Raw genomic sequence first — 23,271 nt, 5'->3', positions numbered from 1 at the left:
TCTAGAAAGATTCACAGAGGCAATAAGCAAGACCCGGTGGCAGGATCCATTTCCCTCTCACTCTGTAATTTATGCATCAACTCATCTGTTTTTAGTCCCACATTCCTTAGGGAAAGCCTCTTAAAAATCAACCCTCAGACAGTTAATTTTATCTTTTTACATATAAGTCAAGTCCCCTTTGCTGTTATTTTTCAGGGAAAATGCCCACTTTAACATCACCAGAACATTAGCCCTGGGAATCTGGTAGATCATTGTCTCTCCAGTAGCTTAATCTCAAAGCTGCTGTGTAATTCAGTGACCCTCAGATTATATTCAGACGTTTGTTACCCTTAAGGAGGCCTACCTAAAAACTACTTACAAACAGTCTTCTTCTGCAGAATGCAATCTGAAGTTTTTAATGCATGTGTCATAGAATGAGCTGAGAGCATAAACTGATGTTTTTACCCTCCTCCAATTTACACTGATCGCAGCTTTCTTTGTGGCTGCGTTGTGCAGTTCATTAGCATACATGCATAACCATAGTAAAGCTTAGCACTGTCTTACGTGTTTGCAAGATAGTGTTAATTCGCTTGCTTCCTCCACGGGTCAAAGATCTTTTAGAAAAGGGTTCCATGAGGAGAATGACAGCGAAGGAGGCAAGAAATTCATAACAAGCATGTGTAAAATCATGAATTGCTCCCACACCAGCACAGAAACTACTGCCTAAGTTTCCCCTTGCCTATATTAGAGCCCAATCGCAAGGCTACAGAAGGGAACACATACCTTTCATTGCTTTCTGGTCCCCTGTCCTTAGCACTGTCTAGTGACTATTTTAATCTTCCTGCTTCTCGCTCTGTTCTGTGTTGGGTTTTGTGGCTCCTCGGTTACCCCTTCGGTGTGTATGGGAAGTTAATACCTTGCAGTGGATTCCCCTCAGTGGCAAGGCATTTAAAAAGTAGGCCCTGAAATATTCAGCAAGGCAACCCCCAGGCTGTTCCATGACCCAGTGTCTTCATAGAGCCTTGTAGCAATACAGTGACCAGTCACTCACGTGTTGTCATCTGGGTCAGCCTAGACTATCAATAGCCTATCAGTCAGTATCAGACTGTCCCGAACTATGCCAAACTATCCCAAACACCATATCCACACATCTCCACAAACTAGAGGTGACCAACACTAGATACTGATTGTAGGAATAGTGGAATATGGGCCCAGACTCCAAATTCAGATCTGAATTGCCTCAAGTTTGTTTGTAGCCTGAATATGTCACTAAAATTATTTTTCCTCATTCAGATTTAGAAAACAAAAAAGGAGTAAGAAATTAAACCCACCCTTCAGTTCCTCCAGGTTTCTGTGCTTGTATCCACCTGCCTCTTAGACTAGAACTTGTAAAGTACAGCAACTAAACAGTGTTCACCGAATTTAGCGGCCAAAGGATAATTTCTGAAAACTTCAGATGCTTCTAGCCCATTCCGAGAAGACCAGCCAAGTTAAAATGCAACCCTGGTGTGAATAATGGTAGCCTGCTGACCTACATGGTCAAACCAGTATGTTTCACCTCCTTGTTAGGCTTTTTAGTTTGATTAAGCCCTATGCTGAGCTAACTATACTAATTCTAGTTTCAAAAGAAACTAATCTCTGCTAGCAGCATGGTCTCCATGGTCACTGTGTCCCAAAGGGTAGAGTAACACCCCTGTAGCTGGGAGGCTTTGTTCCCAACTGCCTTTTAAAGTAGAAGTGAAAGTCACAGTAGTATATTAGATGTGGGCACAGATTAAATACAACACAAAGGCCTCAGCTGCGCTCCAGGATGTCCTCTCTGGGTCACAGACCACAGCATTAAGCATCCTGCTTGTATTAGTTTTCCGGACTAGCATTAGTTTTTACAAGAGTTTAACCTACAACGATGCTCATGGTTCTACTGAGTATGATTTATTTTAAACCAAGTGAGGCAACCATGTAGGTATGTTTTGTCACACTCTTCAGAGAAAAAAGGAAGCCTTCCATAAACAGGAAGATGAAAGAAAGGGAGCACAGTTTGGAGTGAAATGGCTTGTGGGCTTATTCTCTGGTACACTAAACCTGCTGGCCTTTCACTGCTGGGTCATAAAGTCTGTTTTCTTGAAGACCTGTCTGGAGCATGGTAGTACCCACCGTATTTTCTCTCTCCTCACAAGAGGCTAACCACACAGCTGACGTTCTTCAGGACACTAACTTGCCTGACTTAATCTTCCTGGAGAGGCCAGGTGAGGACAGTGGATCCTTTTCTATCTTTGATCATGGCTGAATCCAGGCAAACAGGAACTTCCATTCCTTTAATAAGGAAGAACACACACTAGAATCAAGCATCAGGACTGTAGATATTAGCTGGATTAAGTGGCTTAGCGGTCAAAGGCAGAAGCTGCTATTGAATTAGAACATCTCTATTCCATAGCATTTAAATATTAACATCTTTTTGGACAGTGTAGAGGGAGGCTTGGTACCGAGATTTCCGTTCTCTGATGCCAGTTGCAAGTCTGCACAATTCTTCCTTTGATGGCTCAAGTGATTAGGTGTTAACAAGAGGAACCTAGGCACTTAACATTAGGGAGTTTTAGCACCAGGTTCACACCCCCTCCCTCTCTCTACTCTGCTAAGGGATTTTTCTCATTCCCCACTAACGTTAAGAGCAGGTACTTAAAGCAATTAGACGTTATCGCCTCTCTGGTCTTTATTACTTCCTACCTTCATATCAGCTACTTTTGTAGGCAATAAAGAGCTGAATTAACAGGACTGGTTCAGACTATTCCACTTCCCTTCTTTATTCTGTATGAAAACACTGGGTCATGGAGCTACATGGACAGGCTGCGAGCTGCCGTGCTTTAGACCGTTATTGCCAATTGCCATGGTATTTTGTAAGGGGAAAAAGCCACAGGTAGCAAAAGAACAGACATAGGGAGATCATAGAAAAAGTGACATGGAAGCCAAGGGGGGAATATATGTAGAGCATAGGGACATAAAGGCTGGAATGACTGCACAAGTCCAGCACAAAAGCTTGCAACAGCGTGCCTGTGCTGTTAATTAGCTACCACACCAACCTGCAAGTTGCACAGGCAGCCTAGGGAGAGGGGTATGATGTGTTGCTCCTGTGAAAAGAAAGCCCCCGGTTTACTAAGCAGCTTTTGCTTGCCTGGGAATAACTACTATACGCTTTTCCTCTGGGCCTATTAAGAAACTCCTATGCCCTCTGTGTTGGGTTTTCAAAAAGATTTTACTCACACATTTAGAGGCTTTCCCATATTCGCCCAGCCAGGTGAAAGCTCCACCTGTTTTCTTCTCTCTCTGCTTTTACTGACAATTAACTCATTATTCTGAGTATAGGATCTCAGAGGATGATATATTTTCTTCCCACTCCCACAATATTTCTAAGCCTTTGTTTGCTGTTCCCAAGAGGGAAGGAACAAGAGACTCTGAGCTCTTGAATCCTGCTGTCGGTTCTTGCCTGAAAGAGGTAAGTAGGGAAACTGAAGGGAAGCTGAAGAAAGTAGCCTGTCCCTTGTCAGCATTCACCTGTAATGGAGGGAAAATGTAGGATTAAACACCCAAACTAGAGCCAGGAACAGAAATTAATGGGGTACTTACACAGTTTCATCATTCTTGAACTCCAGCTCCCCATAGGTGTCTTCAAAATCCTCTCCACCTCCTTTCGCTGTCCCTTCTACTGTCCTATATGGCACTATGACTGTACCCCGAGCACCTGATGTCCTTAGGACTTTGACTTCCATCACACCAATGCTCTCACTGACATGTATAACATCACACTCAAATGTGAAGATGCCAGCATGGTCATCATCCAGAATAGTCACTGTGGCCACACAAGGAGAGGCCAGTATGGCCTTTGGGTACGGGGAGTTACTGAGCTCTGGAGGCTCCTCACTCTCCACCACACGGATGTTACTGAGCCGCACAAAGAAATGCTCATCCTCCTCAAAGATGTCATCATCAATAATGCCCACAGAGAACTCCTTCTGGGTCTCCCCTGATTTCAGGACAACAGTCCCCTCTGTGAACTCATAGTCGGCACCAGCATTGGCAGAGCCATCCTCCGTTTTATAGTCCACATAGATGGTCTTGGACATGTCCCCTCCCTTCCGCACCACTGTCAGGAGAACGGCACCACAGTTCTCAAGACACTGGTAGGAACACGGGTCAAAATAAATTTTGGAGATGAATTCTTCAGGCTCATCCGGCCGCACCTCATGCAAGCTGGTGCTCTTCTTGGCTTGCTCAGCTGCATGTTTCTTCAGAATATTTCCAGCTCCAGTCATCATTCTGGTAGCCTGAATGCGATAAAAAGCTCTGCTCTTTTGCTGATGAGACAAGGCGTAGTAGTTAGCCATTTCTACCAGCTGGTCCAAGTCCTTTTCCGGGTGCTTCTGCTTCAGGTCCTTAAGGATCCGAATCATCTCTTTGCGAGATTCATCTACCTCCTTCCCCTCCACAGTCACTAGGTTTCCATCCAAAAAGTGGGAGTTCATCATCTTGCCATCCATCTCAATTCCCTTAGGGTGATCACCTTCTGATTCTATGATAATGCCCCTGTGCTTGTCAGTACGGTACTTTTTGTGCATATACTTATAGAAAAGCAGACGTTTATCTGCTATCCAAGCCAGAAGGACACAAAGTGGAAAGAAGAAAAGTGTGAGCAGACCTTCCCAGACCTGAACGACACCTGGAGAAAAGACAGCAAGGATCATGTACAACCAAATGTAAGCAAAAATGCTCCATGCAGCTGTGACAAAGAAAACCCTCAGGTGTTTTATCTTTCTGGTTTCCCCATCAGGGATCACATAGACACAGATGGCAATGATGATAAACATATTGAAAGCAGCACTGCCAACAATCGTGGAAGGCCCCAGGTCTCCAGCTATGAATCCATGCCCACATACTTCTATCAGCGACAGAAGGATCTCAGGAGCAGAGGAGCCCAGAGCCATGAGGGTCAAGTTGGAAACAGTTTCATTCCAGATCCGAATGGTGGTTGTTGTGGTCTCTCCATTGGGTTTCTTAATTGTGATTTCTTTCTCTTGTGATGTAATGACCTCTATAGATGCCATGAAACGATCTGCAATGATGGAGACTCCAAGGAACATGTAGATCAGTGCTACAAAGTATACAATAACCCGGGCAATTTTGTCCCCAAGAGATGGGTTTTCTGGGTACCATATTGGCAGGATAACACCCTCCTTGCAGTCAAAAGATCCTGAACACGAACTGTTTTGTACTGAACTGGTTGAGTCTCCCGTCAGGCCAGCATCCACCTGCAAACCATGCAAAAACAGCACAAAAGTAACCAGCCCAAAATGGAGGAAGGCCGAGGTGAGAGGCTGCAAGCTTAACCACGCCATACACAAGATGCAACTTCCACTGTGTAGATCCAAAAAGGCCGAGAACCTGAAACAAACAAAACAGAGAGGGGGGAGGGAAGCATGAGAGAAAAGGAAGATGCAACATTTACCTATACACGCTTCAGTATCTCACCACTGAAGAGGACTGGTAGAGACACATGGGTTGTCTCTCTGTCACTTTGAAGAAGGTATTTGCCATTAGCTGGGCCTCTAACAAACTGCAGCATTTACAGGTCTAGCAGATGAAGATGAGCTGCTAAAAAAGTAGCTTAGAGGAAAACTGTACATAATACCCCTTTCTTGGCCTACAACATACGCAGCTGGAATACTGAGCACTCAACTACCAGTCACCTAATGATGCCACAGTGTTATCCAGAACACAGCTCTTGAACTCCAGCAGAAGAAACCAAATCTAACGGCTCCCGTCTCACCACCCAGGGCATGAGACAAATCAAGGATTCACCAGCAACACAAGAAGCACCATCTATGACCCCGGAGCAATCTCAAACGAAACTCTGTTTGTAGGATGTAACTCAATTATGAGGTCCCATGGTGGCCAAGGACTTACCAATCAGTTAAGATTGGATTCTCAGCCTTTCACATTGTCATGGACCAGACTATTATCTCCGCTTTATAACTGGCCTCTGGAAGAATTTGGTCTCGGTATTAGTAACTGACAAATCACAAGGTTTGTGAGCCGAGACACAGCCAAGTATCTCACAGGAAACATCAAACTTAATAAAGGCGTAATCTAAAGCACTTGAAAAGTTCAAAAGTCTCAGCTCCCACTAACTATCATTGAGGTTTATACTCTTAAATCAGTAGGCCTGGGATTCTTTTCCCCTGCTGTAACTATGTAAAGCTTGGCCAGTAAGTTAAAAGAAGTCACCTAGGCTCTTTTCATAGTCAGTGGAAAGAGAAAGTCACTTGCAGGGGACAATCCTTGTGTCCTACCCCATTCTGACCTGGAAGATGTATTTAAGACACACATCTCCAAAAGGGATTTAATCCTTTCTCCTCTCTCTCCCTGATCTACAGAGGATGCCCAGGCAGCCAGTTTAGACGCCTAACCAGCAGATGGCTGCAATTCAAAGAGATGAACTGGCCTCTGAACACTTCAGAAGGTCCCTCCCCTTCCCCCTTGCACTACATATATTCCAGGCAGCATTTTAATGTTATCAGCATTAACAAATGCATCTCAAATGGTTATTTTATCATCATGTTGTGTCACTTGCATCTTCCCAAAAGCAGGTTTCCTGATATCAACAAAAACATTTTCAACTTTCAGATAAAAATCTATAAAGATAAGTAAAACAGGAAGGAAAACATGCACAAGGACTGCAGATGAACAAAACTGTTCCTGACAAAGCCCAGCAGAGGGAAGAGAATTGATTATGCAGTATCAGGTTCACAAATCCATATCAAATACCCTTGATAGGAAAAAATAATACACTTCATGTCACCTGGATTAATTCAGAGGAGACAGATTCTCCCACGTTAGCTTTCTCAAACGTTCACTTTTCTTCTTTCTCACCCGAGACATGGTGCATGATTGAATCCCCAGGGACCAGAGGAACCACAGACCCAGTGAGGATTGTTAGGCTGCACCAGCACCAGCCCTGTTGTATTTTTAAAAGGCTTTGCTGTCTGCATAGCTCAGAGTGACATGGAAGAGTGAGCTATCCAATATGTTCAGCTTGGGTGTAGTTTGACTCTGCCACTTTGGTTCCCCTTCTTCTTTGCATGATATTTTCCCAAATGTCTGGCCTCAGGATGTTGGGAAATCCCTGAGAAAGGGCCATGGTACACATGCGGAGTAACTATACGCAGCAAGCTCAAGACATTTGGGCTGCAAGGCAGATGTGTGCACATGCACAGTAAAGATGACATGTTCCCAGTGCCTCTGACTCAAGGTGCATGCAGAGATCAACTGCATGCGCAGAGTAGCTCCAATACACCCAGGGCCCATCAGATCATCCTTTTTTTGTACTGCAATTGCTGGCAGGTATCCACCAACCTCTTGGCTCTTCCAGCTCTCTGAGTCTAGTTAACTGTACAGCAGCCAGTAGGCATTGTGTCTTCCAAGATCAGACATGTAGAAATGGCTGTCGGAAAGACAGAAGTAATTTCCAAAACATCTATGTGACTCAAGTACCTAAATTTGGTTTCAAAAATGACTTAAGAGTCTAAGTATCACTTAAATTCGGAATCTTGTCTAGGAAGAGTACAATGACTACACTGCCCTCTGAAATAAATCACTGCTACCACTAACTTCCCTCTCTGTGGTATAACCACCTTTTGTAATTAACACTATCTGTCTACCTTACGTAATGTTGTAATAGTTTCTATTGCTAGCCATTCCTCAAACACTCCAGGCTTTGCCGGTTCTTTTGCAATTTTTAATTTTATTTTAAGCAGAGGGTAAGTCTACTGATTATTCCTCAAACTAATTGTGCATGCTTTCAAAAACAACCTCTATCAGAGGTAGGTTCTGTTTATACTTTTGGAACTCCAAACTCAAGTTATGGATTGTAGAGTAAAATCTCAGGATTTGGGAACATGTTGTTTCACCGGTTTTCATTTGCTTTGATGAACATCTCAACGTTAAGCGGAGGTCAAAATCATTTTCTAATTCAATAAAAGAATGACCTATCCTGCAATTCTTTGACACAGATAAAATTCCCCAGTGAGATCAACAGGAACTTTGCCCATAGAGACACTGCCTGATAAGATTTTAAAATACCTTCAGTAGTATGAACAGCATTAACCTAACCAATCTAAGAAACACAGTAGAGCATTCTTTCCCCCCGCCCCTTCCCTTGGGAATTGGTGCAAAAGATCTTTTCAGCACAGAGTAAGACTAATAGAGTTTAACACTGCTGTTAATAAAACATTGAGGTAACAGTTTTAACATTCAGACGTCGGAGGATGGAAGAGTTAAAATTCACACTGTAATTCTAGGTCAGCAAGGTTGCTTATACAGGATCTACTTTTGCCCTCAGATACATCTACTAAACTCAGTCCAGAAATCGCTGGAAGGGATCTATGCAACTCCAGCCTCCCCAGAATGAAGCAGAGACATTCCCCATCCTTCCTTTAAGTAACAATATTGAACTCTACAGAGCTAACTGTGGCATGAGCTACCCTTCAGCGCAAGTCCTGCTCTGAGGATTGAGCCTTCATCTGGCTAGCAGGCTTGGAGCACAGTCCTGAGTCACAGCAAGTCACCCAGAGGGAGCTAGTGTCATTCCTCCTATTTTTCAGACCAACAAAACAGCAAATCCATACCTGGTACAGGCAGGTTTAAGTCCAACCACATCACTGCCCTGGCTGTGTGGGATACAAACAACAAGAGACTGCAGCAATAGTGGAAAGTCAGTTAGTATTGAGTGATCTTCAGCTTGACACCATCAGGATCACGATTCTGTTGATTTCCACTACCTCTTTGATATTACACCTCTGCTCACACAGAGCTGCGCCTGCTATCACTATCACATGGAGTACATGCAAATAAGGGCAGTGGTACTGAGGGACATTTCTCCTATCTGGTAGGGTAAGTTATGAAAGCATGCAATCAATGCGACAGAGACAAAAAGCTGAAAGCATCAGTGCAAAAGAACAAGCTTGCGTTCAGTAGGAAGGCTCTGGGGAAGAGGCATAACAGCTATTTTAGCAGGGAGAAGGCCTTCTTCTACAAGAGTTGACAATGGCCAAGTGATCCATAAATCCATAAATACAATCCATAGGCAGAAAGGATCAGTTCTTGAAATACTTTTGGAGACAGTCCAGAAAGTAGCATGGTTTGTACTTGGGAGATATTGTCACATTGAACCTGAGATAGAAAATGACTTCAAACAACTATCAAGCTAGTTACACCTTTTATAATAGCCGAGTTTCGGAATGCTGGTGTTTTGTGTGCTCTTGGTCTATAGAGAGGTAGAAAGCTGGGAAGGCTATACTAATCCCTTAAAATTTAGCATTTTGTATACAGCTACCCAGGTGACTCTAATGGCAGGGATATTTTCAAAAGAAAGCATTCACAATAAGAAATCTATTCAGGAGGTAGGAAATCACACTGATTGCTGTTAACACATATCCTCCACGTACCGAGTTCTGAAGATCACTGTCAATAAATACAAAACCAAAGGCAAAGCTCCAAGTCCCTATTCATTTCTTATTTAGGTAAAACTCTCCTTAAGCTATCATCAAAAATAGAACCTTTGGATTTTTCCTGCAAATAAAATCAGGTCATCTGGCACTTCCCCCTCCTGCTCTCCCTCCCACCCCCAAATAAATTAGACACACTGAGTATTTTTGTGGTCATACATTCCCTCTCCCCCCGACTCTAGACTAGCAAGGAAATGCTGCTGATTATGCAAGAGTCCTGGGTTAGCCCCATTCAGGCTTGGGTGCTGCACTAGATACAGATACAGACATCTCAAGATCAAGGGTTTTATCTGCTTGGCAAGCATCTGTCCCCAGAACATGGCAGATAAAATACAGCTATTAGTGGTTATTGTATAGCCTCACTCCTAGACTGGAGGAGACAGAAATGAGGTTCATCTTAATAACAGAGTTGGTCAGAAAAAGAAAAAATTACCACACCTTCCGCAACTCTAAAACACACAACAGCTTTCTGACTGAGCACATATTTTTTGATAAGCATCAGCAAAAATTGAAATTATAGCCTTTCTGCTAAAGAATACATGTAATTTAGTTTTCAGAGAAGAGGTATTATTCCTAATTCACACTCCTCCCCACCCTCCAAAAATAAAACCATAACAAAATATTTAATAGAAAACAAAATATATTTTCAATTGTCTCCATTCAGATGCTATTTAGTCCTTTGCTCATCATGACAATAGCACCCAAAGTGTAAGTCAAAATCTACCTACAATGCAGAAGCCAGAGCAGTGTAATTATATCCATTTTGTTAGACAAATGCAAATTTCCCACACAGGCCCAGGCTTAAACAATCATGTTGACAGCAGGACCTATCTGATAGGAACACAACTGATGACCCCCAAGCTCATTTTACACAGATTATTGTACAGCAATAGGTAGTTTTAGTCCCTAGTACCACATCAGCTATATTTCATGTGGAGAAAGGCTCCATAACTCACGCTCAGTCCATGATATATCCCTGTAGTTTGGCTCTGTAGAAAAGTTATAGCAAGGAGCAGTGGGTGCTTGTTGCTTTGCTGTCCACATGCCAAAAAACCTGGGAATTATAAAAACCAGGGAATTAAAGCAACAGAATAGGCTGCCTACAGAATAAGGTCCTCCGTATCTCTCAAAAGCAGCCTTGTTTCTCAAGATCATGCAAAGAACTACTGTAAGAAAACAGGCTCTTGTAGCAAGTCTTTTAATATTTACAAGCTGGAGTCTCATTTCTAGTATGAATAGTTCCTAGCATTCCAGCAAGGTAAATGGGTGTTAATAGACATGAAACCTGAAGACCAGTAATTTCTTACAGAACTGCTGCAACAATGGGACGTAACATCCATCCAGTTGCATTATGTGATCCCAGAGGATGACATAAATGGAGTGCAAGTCTATGTACAGTTAGAAGTGGTCTCCAGACACCCAACTTGCCAGGGAAACCTGCCCATGATGTTTTTTCTGTATTTTAGGTTTCAAGATGCTCCTGGAAAAGCAGTGCCATTAATAGCTAACCTTTATGTCTGTACTTAATTGTTCTCTCCCAACTCCACATGCTCTGCACTTGACTGGCTGGGCATTTTATTTCTTCACTCTCACCCCAGCTGGAAAATTACAGCTATCTTAGATCTCTAGATGTGCTGCAAAGACCTGTGCTCCCAGGGTCCAGGCCTCACCTAAGCACCCAAAACACGACCCTGAGAGTGAGGATCAGCTGCCACAAAGGCAAGCATCAGATGATATGAAGGCCCAGAACACGAGTGCGCTTCAGGATTGCAGCACAGGGGTCCTGGCTTGGTCGGAGTCACATCTAGCTTCCTACACACTGGGCTGGGAGAAAGCTTTCAGCTATGCCAGCAGTCAACATGAACAGCAGCTGTCAATCTCCACAAACCTCGAGTGGCACGTTTAGGCCAAAGGAATACGTTCAGGACCACCAGAGGGAACACCCAGGCACACAACCACTCCAAGAAGGTCCTTTGTGTCGATATGCATTTATACTTTATAGGAGCTGCATATCCAAGGGAGTAATGGTGTATGCTCCATGCACAAACATGTAAACAACAGAGAGGCAGACAGTGAAGGATCGCCTTCAGCAGGTGGACACAGACACGCTCCCGAGAACAGTCCGTTTTACAGCACAGGTCATGCTGTGCTCAGCCAGCGCGCAGTCTTCTCGGGAGCCACAGTGTACTTGCAGTTAAATTCCTGATACGTGTTCATGTTTCTGAGATTCCTCCGTGTAAGGGACAGCAAGAATGTTACCCTTTTCATGTTTTTCCATATAAATATAACATTTTTTATATCCAGAAGGCAAAATTTGGTATTTAGACTGACAGAAGACCATCCTAACGCTTAAAAAGCAATATTATCTGCTCTGATGTAGATATATTTTTTTGTTTTCACTAATATTAACAATCTGTCTGTTGTCTTTTTGAAAGGTGTTTTGTATTACTTTTGAATGGCCAGTTCACAATGGAGAGAGCAACCTGCTCCTTTGCCTTGGGTTTGAAAAACGCGGATATGGAGTCAAAGCCTGCTCCTGACAACAGCATAGGGTGCTAGCACATGGAAGACCAGAATACACACCCCTGCGCACTCAGGGCATTCACTAGAAATTGTACTGCGAGTTCATTTTAATGCTTCAGTGAAAACTTCACGTACATTAGCAAAAAGTCACCGTTGTGAATTTCTACCATTTGGAAGTCCCTGGGAAGCCTCCATTACACACTAGATTTTCAAACACTGTCTTCTTTATTGCATTTACAGGTATCTCTAAGCACAATAGAAGCTTTTAGGTGTCTGAATACCAGAGCGTGCCTGAAAACACAATTCTTCACCTTCGCAATGGCCCCAAACTGAGAGGGCAGGTACTTTCAAGTGCATTCTTCAGGCCCACAGTTTTGTGCCTATGATGTGAAAGGCCCAATTAAGAGGCTGAAGGTTTTTCCTTTGAGGTTTAGGGGGCTGAGAGAAATAAAGAAGTGGAGCTGTTGGGTCATCCATTCAGTGGCATCTCTGTTGCCCTGCTAAGGGTTACTTTTCTCACTGACCGCAGCTGTTCTCCCAAAACAGGTGGGCACAACACGGAACAGCTGCCCGACCATGGGTGAGGGTGCAATAGGCACCGATTCCTCTGCTTACCTTCAGCTGCGACCTCCACAGCACCAGTTTTCATCACGCTGGTTTATAAGGAGCAACAATGACAATTTGGGGATGGGGGGCAGTAGGCGGGAAAGTAATTATTCCAGTGGTGTGAGGAAAACTTCTTGTCAGTAAAAGACATTTTATATACTGCCTGCAGTAGCGCACAGGGCATGTTATTTACTGCTCCTGTATCAAGGACATATTACACTGCTAGCTCAGGTGCCACCATCAGGGTGCAACTTATCATCTAGTGACTAACAGCAGCCTAGAGGAAAGATGACAGTGGCAACTTGTGACATTTTTCCAGCACTCAGGTGACCAAGATCTGCAACTGCTAAAATTAAAGATTCTAGGATTTGTTCCCAATGGTGCATTTGTGCTGCAGAGCCAGTAGTTCTTTGTACATAGAGGTGTGCTAAATGATAAATAAGAGAGGGGAAAAAAGCATTGTAGTCATACCTCACACTCTTTAGATGCAGGATTGGTCAAGAAAAATACTTGTTTGAAAAAGTTTTCTGACAGAAAACATTGATTTGAGGAAAATAAAGCAGACCATGCGATATGCTGGGTTTGATGCAACAAGTAGCCAGGCAGCGCGCCCTTCCCCTGCCAGCCAGCAGGCTCCTGGGGCAGCCGCCAGCTTCGCTGAGACTAACCTGGGCATCTCGAGGAAGTGCTGCTCCAATTCTCCTTGGATGGACTCATTTCTTTCTTATGTTCTCCTCCAAGGAAAAAGAAAAAGCATATTTCTGATTTATTTTTGGTCTGGATACAGTAAAAAATATGTTTTACCAAAAGTGCTGTGTTATCCACAACAGAAAGTTTGGGTTCTGCACAACTCAGTTCAGAAGCTCATTCTTGGCTCAGTGAGGAAGAAAGTATTGAAAAAGTGAATGGAGGCAAAAGCAGTATAAACTGGGCAAGGGAGACAGGGCAGAAGGCAATGAGACAGTGGGAGGAGAAGGCTACGCTTCAGAAATAATTTTCCCCACTGCTGCAGAGAACAAGAAGCTTGTCATTCACCTTGTTAAACTGAAGATTTTAACACTCCTCTGTGCGACAGGCCCAGAAAAGGAGGTGGGTAGGAAAAGTTCTAACTTAACCCAATTAGCATGGATTCCACAGAATTACTCAAACTAGAGCCAGAAGAGTTGTCTTGTCCATTCCTAAGGGGCTAGTGCTAGATTGTTCCCTTTGCGAACATTATTTGCCAGTACTTTGTCCAGTCCTGCTTTAAATTACCCAAGTGATGGCATTTCCACAACTTCCCAGAGAGACTATGCCATGATGTAATTTATCTTAGAGGTTTTAGACGTCTTCCTTATATTTAGGATGAAATTAAGAAAATTTATGCTTAGTTCTCGTTATACTGTCCTTGGAACACTCTCAACCATTCTCTTCCCTTCCTGAGATTTACATGCTTCAGATACTTGTAAATAGCTATTCTCCTCCACAGTTATTCTTTGGCCAAACCACACAAATTTATTTTAATCTTCATAAATTAGCCTAAGCAGCCCTTTAATTTATCTCGATCTCTTCTTGAATCCCTCTAAATGCTCAGAACCAGCCTGGCATCAGGGAGCTCCATACCTTAGCATCAACTCCCAACAAAATCAGCAGATCTCCTGTTCTTTTCAGAGCAGGTAATCAAAACCCGGGAAATGAAGTCTCATCTCTCAGATCTGTCATATAATAGTTTTTTTATGAGGTACTAGACCATTTTGAAAATTAAATCTAGATTGATTTACACAAGTTCACTTTATTGCTCAAACTTCTGAAGATCTCTTAACCATTTCACTCTTTGTCCAGATTGGTGGTGCCTGCCACTGATGGTGGACTACCATGTTGACTGATATACATAGGAAAAAACAGAGATTTCCAGGGTTTCTACCCAGAGAGTTAGGTTCTTAAGGTGAAAGAAGTGTAGTATACTGGAACACACACTGCGACTGTGGAGCTGAGCATAGCGGGAGACATGAAACATACACTGAACTACAGGTTACCCTCAAAAATACTTCCCACTTTGCTTAGTAGGTGCCAAAACCTGTAAATTCACCCGGCTGAATAGAGTTCTCAAGTAAAATTTCATAGGGCACCCTCACCCTTTACTGACATGTTATCCTTTACGGATGATTTAGATATCTTACTGCTTCAGCATTTATTCAGCTGTTAATTCTGCAGTTGCTTTAAAAAATAAACCCTCACATCCAACATGATTAATTCATTTTTCATAAGTCCAGGCTGTTTATTGCTCTTTGTTCATTTATGCACTAGCTGTTTACAGATTCTCTCTTAATATTAGCTCTGCTATTTGCTAGAGTCTCAAGTCATATTTACCATATGGTAATTGCAGAGATCACACAGACAACAAACAGTGGAAGTTGATCTGTTACAGCAATTACAGTAAGTGGCAGCACTCTCTAGGCTATTCTCTGCCCCACCTTCATTTCTGCTCCCTCCACCCTCCGATGTCTTTTCTTGTGGGCTGTATAAAGCCATATGCCATTTTGACCGCTATCATGTAGACAGGCAGAGATTTATTCTTCACTACAGCATCACCAGACGGGATCATTCACCTTCTTTCCTTTACAAGTCTTTCATCCGCAAGTCTGCTTACTGTCTGCCCTCTCCGGCAGCCTGCCTCCCTCAGTTCTTTCAAGGGCAGATAATCTGAATTACCGTCTGCAGCTGGTCACCATAAGTACCTGCATTTCTTCTCTTTCACCGTTACAAAACCACTAACTTCCTGCTTTGCCCCATCCATGGTCTCAATGTGCTTTGTCTTGGATACTTCACCAAGGGAGTCACGTAGGGCCAGGTTTTCCAAGGTAGTTAGAAAATTAATGGAGCAGCTCTTTAACCCACTCAGGCATCGTGATCCCACAGAAATTAAGGATTTTTCATTAGACACTAAAATATGATTTAAAATTCTTGCAGGTAAACAAACAACTATGAGAGGCCACTGCTGTCTTCTCCATAGACAGACATCAGGTTTACTTCTTGGTTCCTACCAAGAGCACTGGGGGAAGTCCTGCACCCAAAAGGTGTAGGACTCAGCCAGGTGAATCAGTGATTTTGTTCTTCCAAAAGATTCAAAAATCAAGACGTACTACACGTATGTCAATTTGGGAGAGGTACGTACAAGGAGGTACCTTGTTTGGAAAGGGTGAGGCTCCCCCTTGCCATTTCTAACATGCCCATAATAATACTCCCCTTACTCCCAGCAGTCAGCAAGGCTTAACTTCAACACCAGTGAAGCACATTAAGAAACCTAGATGCAAGGCAATGTGTGTCAGACAAGTTTCCTAGCAAAGTACTGAACAATCATGGTATTATTTATCTCCAAAGTGGGAGAAATACCATTTTGATTATATTCAGGGCACTACTTACACCAGCTTCCCTCCTCTGACCCTCCCTTCCAAAAGCCTCCTTTTGTGCAAAGTCATCCTAAAAGTGAGGACTATCCTTCTAGCTTGGACAACCTGCATAGAGTCAGCTGAAGGCTGTTAGACTGAAGAGAGAGAGAGGACCCTTAGGGCCAGATTTGCTTTGGCGTATATCAGCAGAGGTCCAATGATCCCAAGTCAGCAGAGCCAGTTTATTCTCCTAGAAAAGCCAGCCTGAAGAGTTCTGGCAATATTTCATTTAATATAACCCTCCAGTAGGAAAGCTTCATTTACTTCCTCTTTGTAATTCATGCCACACACATCAGTATGGGATATCTTCCTGCTTTCTCCATACAAACTGCACTTTTGTCTGTCCCACTCCAGTTCCTTCATAACCGATGCTCCTTGCTGGCCCTAGATTTACTACACCTAGTTCTGCCAATAGGAGAAGCTGAGTCATGGGAGACGACCGCACCAGCCAAATGCACCGAAACAAGACAAGGGAAGGAGAAAAACCTCCTTCCCCCACAACCCAAGACCCATCTTCTAGCAAACAAGGCCTGGATTCTCCCCTCTCCAGCAAGTACCGAGGGTCCTCTTGGATCAGCTTCTCAAAGTACCCCTGTCCTGGAGGTACAATGACAAGAGTCACTGGCTTACTGCAGATGCTTGGAAAATGTGCTTAGCCCATGCAGCCACCTGCTGTATGCTCTAGTCAAGTCATTGAGGCAAACAGAGAGGACAGTCTCCCTTCTGCCACGGAGGGACACAGCCTCCATTATTGATGCTAGCAATGCCACACCTGTATCGATTTTACTTAGGAGCTCAGAGTCCCCTTCAGGCACTGTAGAAATTATCTTTCCATCCACTTCTGCAAGGAGAAGATTAAAACAGAGATGTGCTCTACTTGCTTTAAGTCCAAATCTCTCCTAAAACAAGGCTAAGACAAGGAAATTGCAGGGACTGGGAATACCAGTGGAGGACTGACTTGAGCAACAACTAAAGCACAGGAATTAGCCTGTTTTCACAACCTTACTCCACCACATGCAGCCCCCCCTCCCCTGCTCCCTGACCCCAAAAAGCCTCTCCCTCCCTGCAGAATTTCTGAGGCAGCACCCCAAACCCAGCTTGTGCTGGGTTTGCTGATGACAGTAACTCCTGTCATCTGGAAAACCTGTCACAAGTGATGCAAAGGATCTGCTTCACTCAGGAATGGCAGTCCCCAAACACCAGCAGGTAAAGAATAGTTGAATCGGGAGAACGTTCCCCCCCCCCCCCAGAGCAGGCTCATCAGTGCTATGAGCTAAAGTCAGTGGTATAAACAGGCAAAAGAACAAGCACAAAGGGAAGCAAGTCACTTCTAAAGTGAAGTAAAACCTCAAAACGCATCTACTTTGCTGTGGGAGCTCAATGAGCAGACAAATGAATAAAGCTGGCTTTCCAAAGAATTTGGGCCCTGTAGTGACCAGCCCTCTGCTCTTCAATAACCCTTCCTCTTCCCATGCTCTGTGCCCTCTGATCTCCTCATAGACAGGCACACAAACAACCCCAACCCTTTCCCCGACCTTTCTTCCTGTCGCAACCCCTGTGGCCCCTCATACACCTAGCCACCAGCTAAGCAGGAGGCAGCATGTCTGACAGCTCGTTCTGAGCTGTGTGTGTGCTGCCCAGCCAGTCAGCAAGCTACAGTTAACCACTGAAACACACTTCATGAAGTGTGTTAAGAACATAACATCTGAGAGACCACCACCCCTCTGACAGACGTGATCACAGTCAGCCTGCAGTGCCTAATAGCTGTTGGGAACAACTGACAGAGTGCTCGTATAAGCCTCATTCTCCTAGGAAACCAGGCTAAGAACATCCCGTCCCAACTCTGGAATTGCAAGCTCCACAACACTCGTTAAATTGTCCCAATGGTTCGTTACACCCACGGCTAAAATGCATCGCCTTATTCCCCGTCTAAGTTCATCAAGCTTCAGCTTCCAGCCACTGGAACATGTTCCTCCTTTGTCTCCTGCTTGATCACTCATTATCAAATGTTGACCCCATGTAGATACTTGCAAATTATGATCAGACCATCTCTTAACGTTCTCTTTGCAACATGAAGTAGATGAAGCTTCTGGAATCTTACACTATTAGGCCTGTTTCTCAACCCTGTCACAACTCCCTTGGCCCCTTGCTCAGCCTTCTCCTGGAAATCAGCTGTGGTCAAAGGCACAGCACTGTCACAACCTGACAAAAAGAACCAAGAGCGTAACAAACAACAGACTCGGAGCTCACAGACTCAGGGTTCTTTTATCTAGTGGGAAGTGGAAACTTTTTAAATTCTATGCTGTGCATCTGTGGAATGAGTGGAACTTAATGCCCTAAGAAATAAATTAAGACAAATACTGGAAGGATCAAAGCAAAGCTAGATGTGCATGCAACTATTCAAAATATCCAAAGCTCCACCAGCCAGGATGCACCTGTCCTCTTGCTCCAGAGCATATTCCAACCACTTGCTTACTGGTTTTTGTGAAACTCATTAATGTGCTAGCCAGAGCAAAAGCTGGGAAGGCCTTCCTAACTGAGCATCTACTTCCTAACTGGACCAACCACCTGGTTTGGCCCAGCAGCCAAGCCCATTGGCCAGTGACATGAGCAGCAAGCCACATGCACAGGATAAACGAGGGGTTGGTTTGAACATGTGGGGGATGCTGTTAGAAGGCTGCAAAGCTACAAGGCACTGGAGTTCCTTTGTGAAGGGGCAAGTTGGGTCAGTTACTGGAGCAGCAAAAAGGAACCTATGGATTTAGGAGGGAAGCGCAGAGGAGGGAAAGGGCCAGAGCTGGGGGAAGAAGGGGTGGCCTTCACCAGCAGGCATGAGGCAGAAGAGTGAGGCAACAAGGAGACGGCTCTAGGAAAGCAACAGGTAAGCTGGCAGTTTTCCAGGGAGTGACAGAGGCATACCAAGTGCAGCTGAGCATCTTCTCACCTTCAGTCTCTCCGTGTGATTCCCCAGAAGGGAGGCAACTCCTTCGTGCTCTGAAGGTTAAGCTGTGCCTTCTGCCTGGCACAAGAGCACAGTGCAGCTAATGGGTAAAACTGCCTACCTACTTAAAAGCAAACCCCAGCACTGCCAGGAGGGACAGGCTTTATTTTTAGCTGGGACACCAGCAGGGTCACTGCTGGTGCTGCATTTCCCCACAAAAGCTATGGTTTCATGAAGTATGCTGTGCGCTCAGGGTCACTGCAGGGGAAACATCTGTCAGGTCAGGTTTGGGGAGATGGATTATTTAAGTTAGGGAAAAGGAAACATTTATTGGAAGAAGTGAACCTAAAACTACTCTACAAGGTTAACATAGAAGGAAAAAATTATGCCTAAAGAGTCAGAGCATGTGGTAATTTATGTAAGGGCAACTTCTGATGCACCCATCTCCAGGATGCTCAGTTAGGAGAATTTCCCATGGTCTAACTCCAGTGGCGTCCCCTGCGCTTGCCTGGCATAATCCAAGTTTTGAAAGACTCATTCTCATCTGAGGGCTACCGAAATAAAAGCAACAGCATATCTCTCTACCCCACCAGGATTCTTTTTGAAGAAAAGCCTACACAGAGAGACACAGCTTGCATCACACCTTGAAGGCGACAACACTGAGAACTCACCTCACTCCTGGTACCCAGGTCCTCGCACAGGGTCCCCGGTTAGCCAGGAGACAGGCAGCTCCCCTGGGGCTCTCGCAGCCATCACATCCTGGCTAAGCATAGCTCTCTCAGCAAGCACAGCACAGCAGCACACACATAGCCCACTGCTGCCTTGTGAGGACAAGCAGTTAGGGCCTCTTTGGGGTTTAGCGGGTGCAAACCTAATGAAACAGTTGGCACCACTCCTGCTTGCACTACTAGGGAATGCAGTCGGGAGGTTTCAGCATGGAGTGAGAGTTGTCAAAGGAAAGTAGCTGAAGTCCTGAGCACTAGCATGAGGCTTTCAAAGGACTCAAGAACTGAGAGAGGGGGGAAGTTCTTACTTTGTTATTTTCTTGAAGAACCTGAGTCCATTTGACATGTTGTATCTGAGAGAGAGGTTGGCCTAGACTCTCCGTGTTTGATTCTTTATCAGAATCAAACCCTGTGCATGTTCTTGGGAAGATTTTAAGTTTAAAATTCTTTTGTCTTTTTTTTCCTACTGATTCTTGGACCTCTTAATAGCTTAAGAGGTGCTTTGCAGACCCCATCAGTCTTAGGTTCTTTGAAATTAATTTGCATTCATGACTATCCATCTCATCAAGAGGAGACTTCAGGGCTGAACAAACTCCAAGCTTTAACGGCTTCAAGTAACTCAGGTAGCAGCTTTACAGGTGGAAGCAGGGCTACTTAAGCCAACTTGAACATTTTCCATCTCTGGTCATTTGTTCCCACTCTGCACTACACTTTCTTTTTCTGTTGGCCTGTTTGCACAGCTGTGCCATGAACCAGAATGAGGAACCAATCTGGCTGAAAAGCAAGCTGAAATGTGAATAGAAAAAAAAAAAAAAACCTTTTTGGTGGACTGATTTCCTGGGCCAACCTATTAGGTGGTCACACATGCCATTGTGCCACCTTTCAGAGAGTGGAACAATAGCAGGAAAAAAGCAGCCAGGAAGCATACTTACAAATGACAAGTTTGGCAGAGGCATTCGCTGTTGGGGCAGAGGCAGGTTTGTCTCTTGCAGCCATGAATCCTGCAGGGCCTTCTGGTACGTTTAACGCCCTCACCCCACTGCACAAAGGCAGAGACAAGAGCAAACCATCGTCCCCTACCAACATGCACATCCAAGGGTCACTGCATGCTTCCCAGTCATGGGAAGAGCATAAAGGCACTTTCTAAGGTGGACTTCTAACTCAACATCAAAACGTTACTTCCCACCAAGAAAGGTACACCTCAGAGTGGTAAACCAAGACTTTCAGACCTTAATGCCCTGAAACAAGTATTCCTGACAGAAAAGAGTATGGAGGGTGAGATAAAGGGTTTCTCACACAAAGTGTCACTCTGAGTCCCCGTCTGTAACCAGCCAGGGTGGGGCTGCAGTGCAGAGCAGAGGCAGCGCTGCCTTCCCTTCTTTGGGTGCAGGGAGCTGCAGCACTGGGGTTTCAGGAGCTTTGCAGTGGATTTTGCACCCTGCCTGGACCCTGGTGACAGACTGCTCTCTCCTACTGCTATTCAGATCAAGGCAAACTAGGACACATCCTGACTGAGTTGAGGCCCAGCCTCTGAGTGAGGTGTAGACATGCTCTGACTCTCCCTGCCTTTGCCCCCTCTCTGGCCTGCAGAAGGGAACCAACTTTCACCTGCAGGCAGCACATGAACACGTTGCCAGTGCGCCTTGCATCAGCCCTGGAGAGCCATGTTCACTCCTGGGGGTCAGCCTCAACACAATCTCAGCAGTCAGATCTGAGTCCCTTCTCACAGTTATATCCTGCATCACTACATTTCTTTTGTTTAAAACCATATCCTGCTTTGCTGCTGGATAGAGCTGTTGTTTGCTGTGAGACAGCCTCCAAGTACCAGTCTAGAAGTGGACGACGATGAAAGCAGTGGCAATGCAGATTCTTATATATCTATGGTTTCTAAAGCTCTTTGACACCTCCATGGATGCAAAACATGCCCAGGAGCACAGGATATTTAGTATTTCTGACTGCTCTTGACCTGCCTGTCTCTGCTGCTGTCCTGAGTTAGGAGGTTTAGGTAAAAAGACAGCAGAGTATATGAAGCAAGCAAACAGAGCAAGCCAGGCTTTGCAGCCTTGAAATAATTTGCTAGTGAATGGAAATGCTGAATGAAAACAGAAGCTTTTGCCTAAATCTGAGAACTCTGGAAAAGCTCCCTCTTTTATTATGAAGGAAAATCCTCACTGGAGTGTTTTAGTTAGAAAACAAGCTATCACAAAAGAAATGTTAAGAGCCCTAAGCTCCCCTCTCTCCCATGATGTCAGCTGTCAGAGACATCAATGGCAGCTCAGCTGTGTGATCAAAGGCTTCAGCGGCCAGATTAAAAGACAGAATTACCAGAAAATTGAGCGTTGGAAGGGCGTGCGGGGAGTGTGATTGTCACCTGTTTATAAATGCATCTTATGGGGTGAACCAATTACTTTATGATGCTGTACTGCAGGAACGAGGGCACCTGGATCTTCGCATTGTGACACTGACCAGATGGGGGATAGTCGTGGTACCTTCAAAACCGCATGACGCATCACTGCCGCTTGATGCCTTGCTATACATGTAAATTCCTATGACAGAAATCTCTAGAGATGGGATTAGCTGACCATCGTGCTGAAACTCGTGCAAGCACATCTATGATGGCCTTCACCCAAAGAGTTTATAATTTAAAAGCATTAGGGCAGAGAAAGCAGTGGGGAAGGAGGGAAGCCAGCTACCTTTCCATGCCACGTCAGTCTCCAACCAGCCCAACAGTCCCTATAAGCTGTAGGAGACTCGAGGTGGTGCCAGGATCTCATCCTGAAAGTAAGCAGGGTCACTTAATCCCACACACCTCTACAACTCCACGTAACTGAAATCAACTAATATAAGACCATGATCTTAGCTGCACAGAAAGTGCTTTAAAGGTGCCCCAAGAACAGCTTGTGATCCCATGTATCTCTCCATGCATAAAACACTCCAGAACAGAGACTACCATTTATTAGACATTTGTACAGCACTCAGAAACATGGGCCACCAACTGAGCCAAGGCCTTTAGGAGTTACTGTTGTCTAAACATTAAATCAACAATGGTATTAATCTAAGCCACAATACCTAAGCACAGTGAGTGATGGTAGATAGAGCACCACAACTATCAATTTCCTGGCCTCAGAGATTTTTTCTTTCCATTTAAATAAGAGCTTTTTTTTTTAGTCTGTGTAATTTAATTTATTTTTTTTAATACAGAATTAGATATTACTGCCTGATGGAAAAAAAAAAAAAAAGAAATTTGGCAGGCAATCAAAGCCATATTTTAACCATTGAAGCACATGAAAGGCATCTGAAACAACAACAACAAAGAACAAGGAACTATTTGTCAATGCTGTTTGGTCATTGGGGAAGCTTAGGGGAGGAGACTGATGCTGTTTGTTTAAAACAAGCAAACAAAAACCTGACAGACAGACCATTTATCTATATAGTGCTTGATTTTCAAATACTAGGGTAGGGAATACATTTTAACTTGCTTTCTAAAAAAAAGTGCTGACACACTCAGTTATGGC

At 44.2% G+C, this 23,271-nt stretch overlaps 1 protein-coding gene across 4 annotated transcripts in view; it reads right to left on the bottom strand.

The window, feature by feature from the left end:
* The window catches only part of SLC8A3 (solute carrier family 8 member A3), a 145,336-nt gene that overhangs the window by 118,428 nt on the left and 3,637 nt on the right, over positions 1–23,271 (bottom strand). For all 4 annotated transcript variants that reach the window (XM_009689876.2, XM_009689878.2, XM_009689879.2 and 1 more), the window contains exon 2: positions 3,601–5,412. In XM_009689876.2, coding sequence (XP_009688171.1) covers positions 3,601–5,366 — 1,766 coding nt within the window. In that variant the 5' untranslated portion in view covers positions 5,367–5,412. The remainder of the gene's footprint in view (positions 1–3,600; positions 5,413–23,271) is intronic.

This window comes from Struthio camelus, chromosome 5, assembly GCF_040807025.1.
Source record: "Struthio camelus isolate bStrCam1 chromosome 5, bStrCam1.hap1, whole genome shotgun sequence".
NCBI lineage: Eukaryota > Metazoa > Chordata > Aves > Struthioniformes > Struthionidae > Struthio > Struthio camelus.
This window is presented reverse-complemented; position numbering and strand designations above follow the sequence as displayed.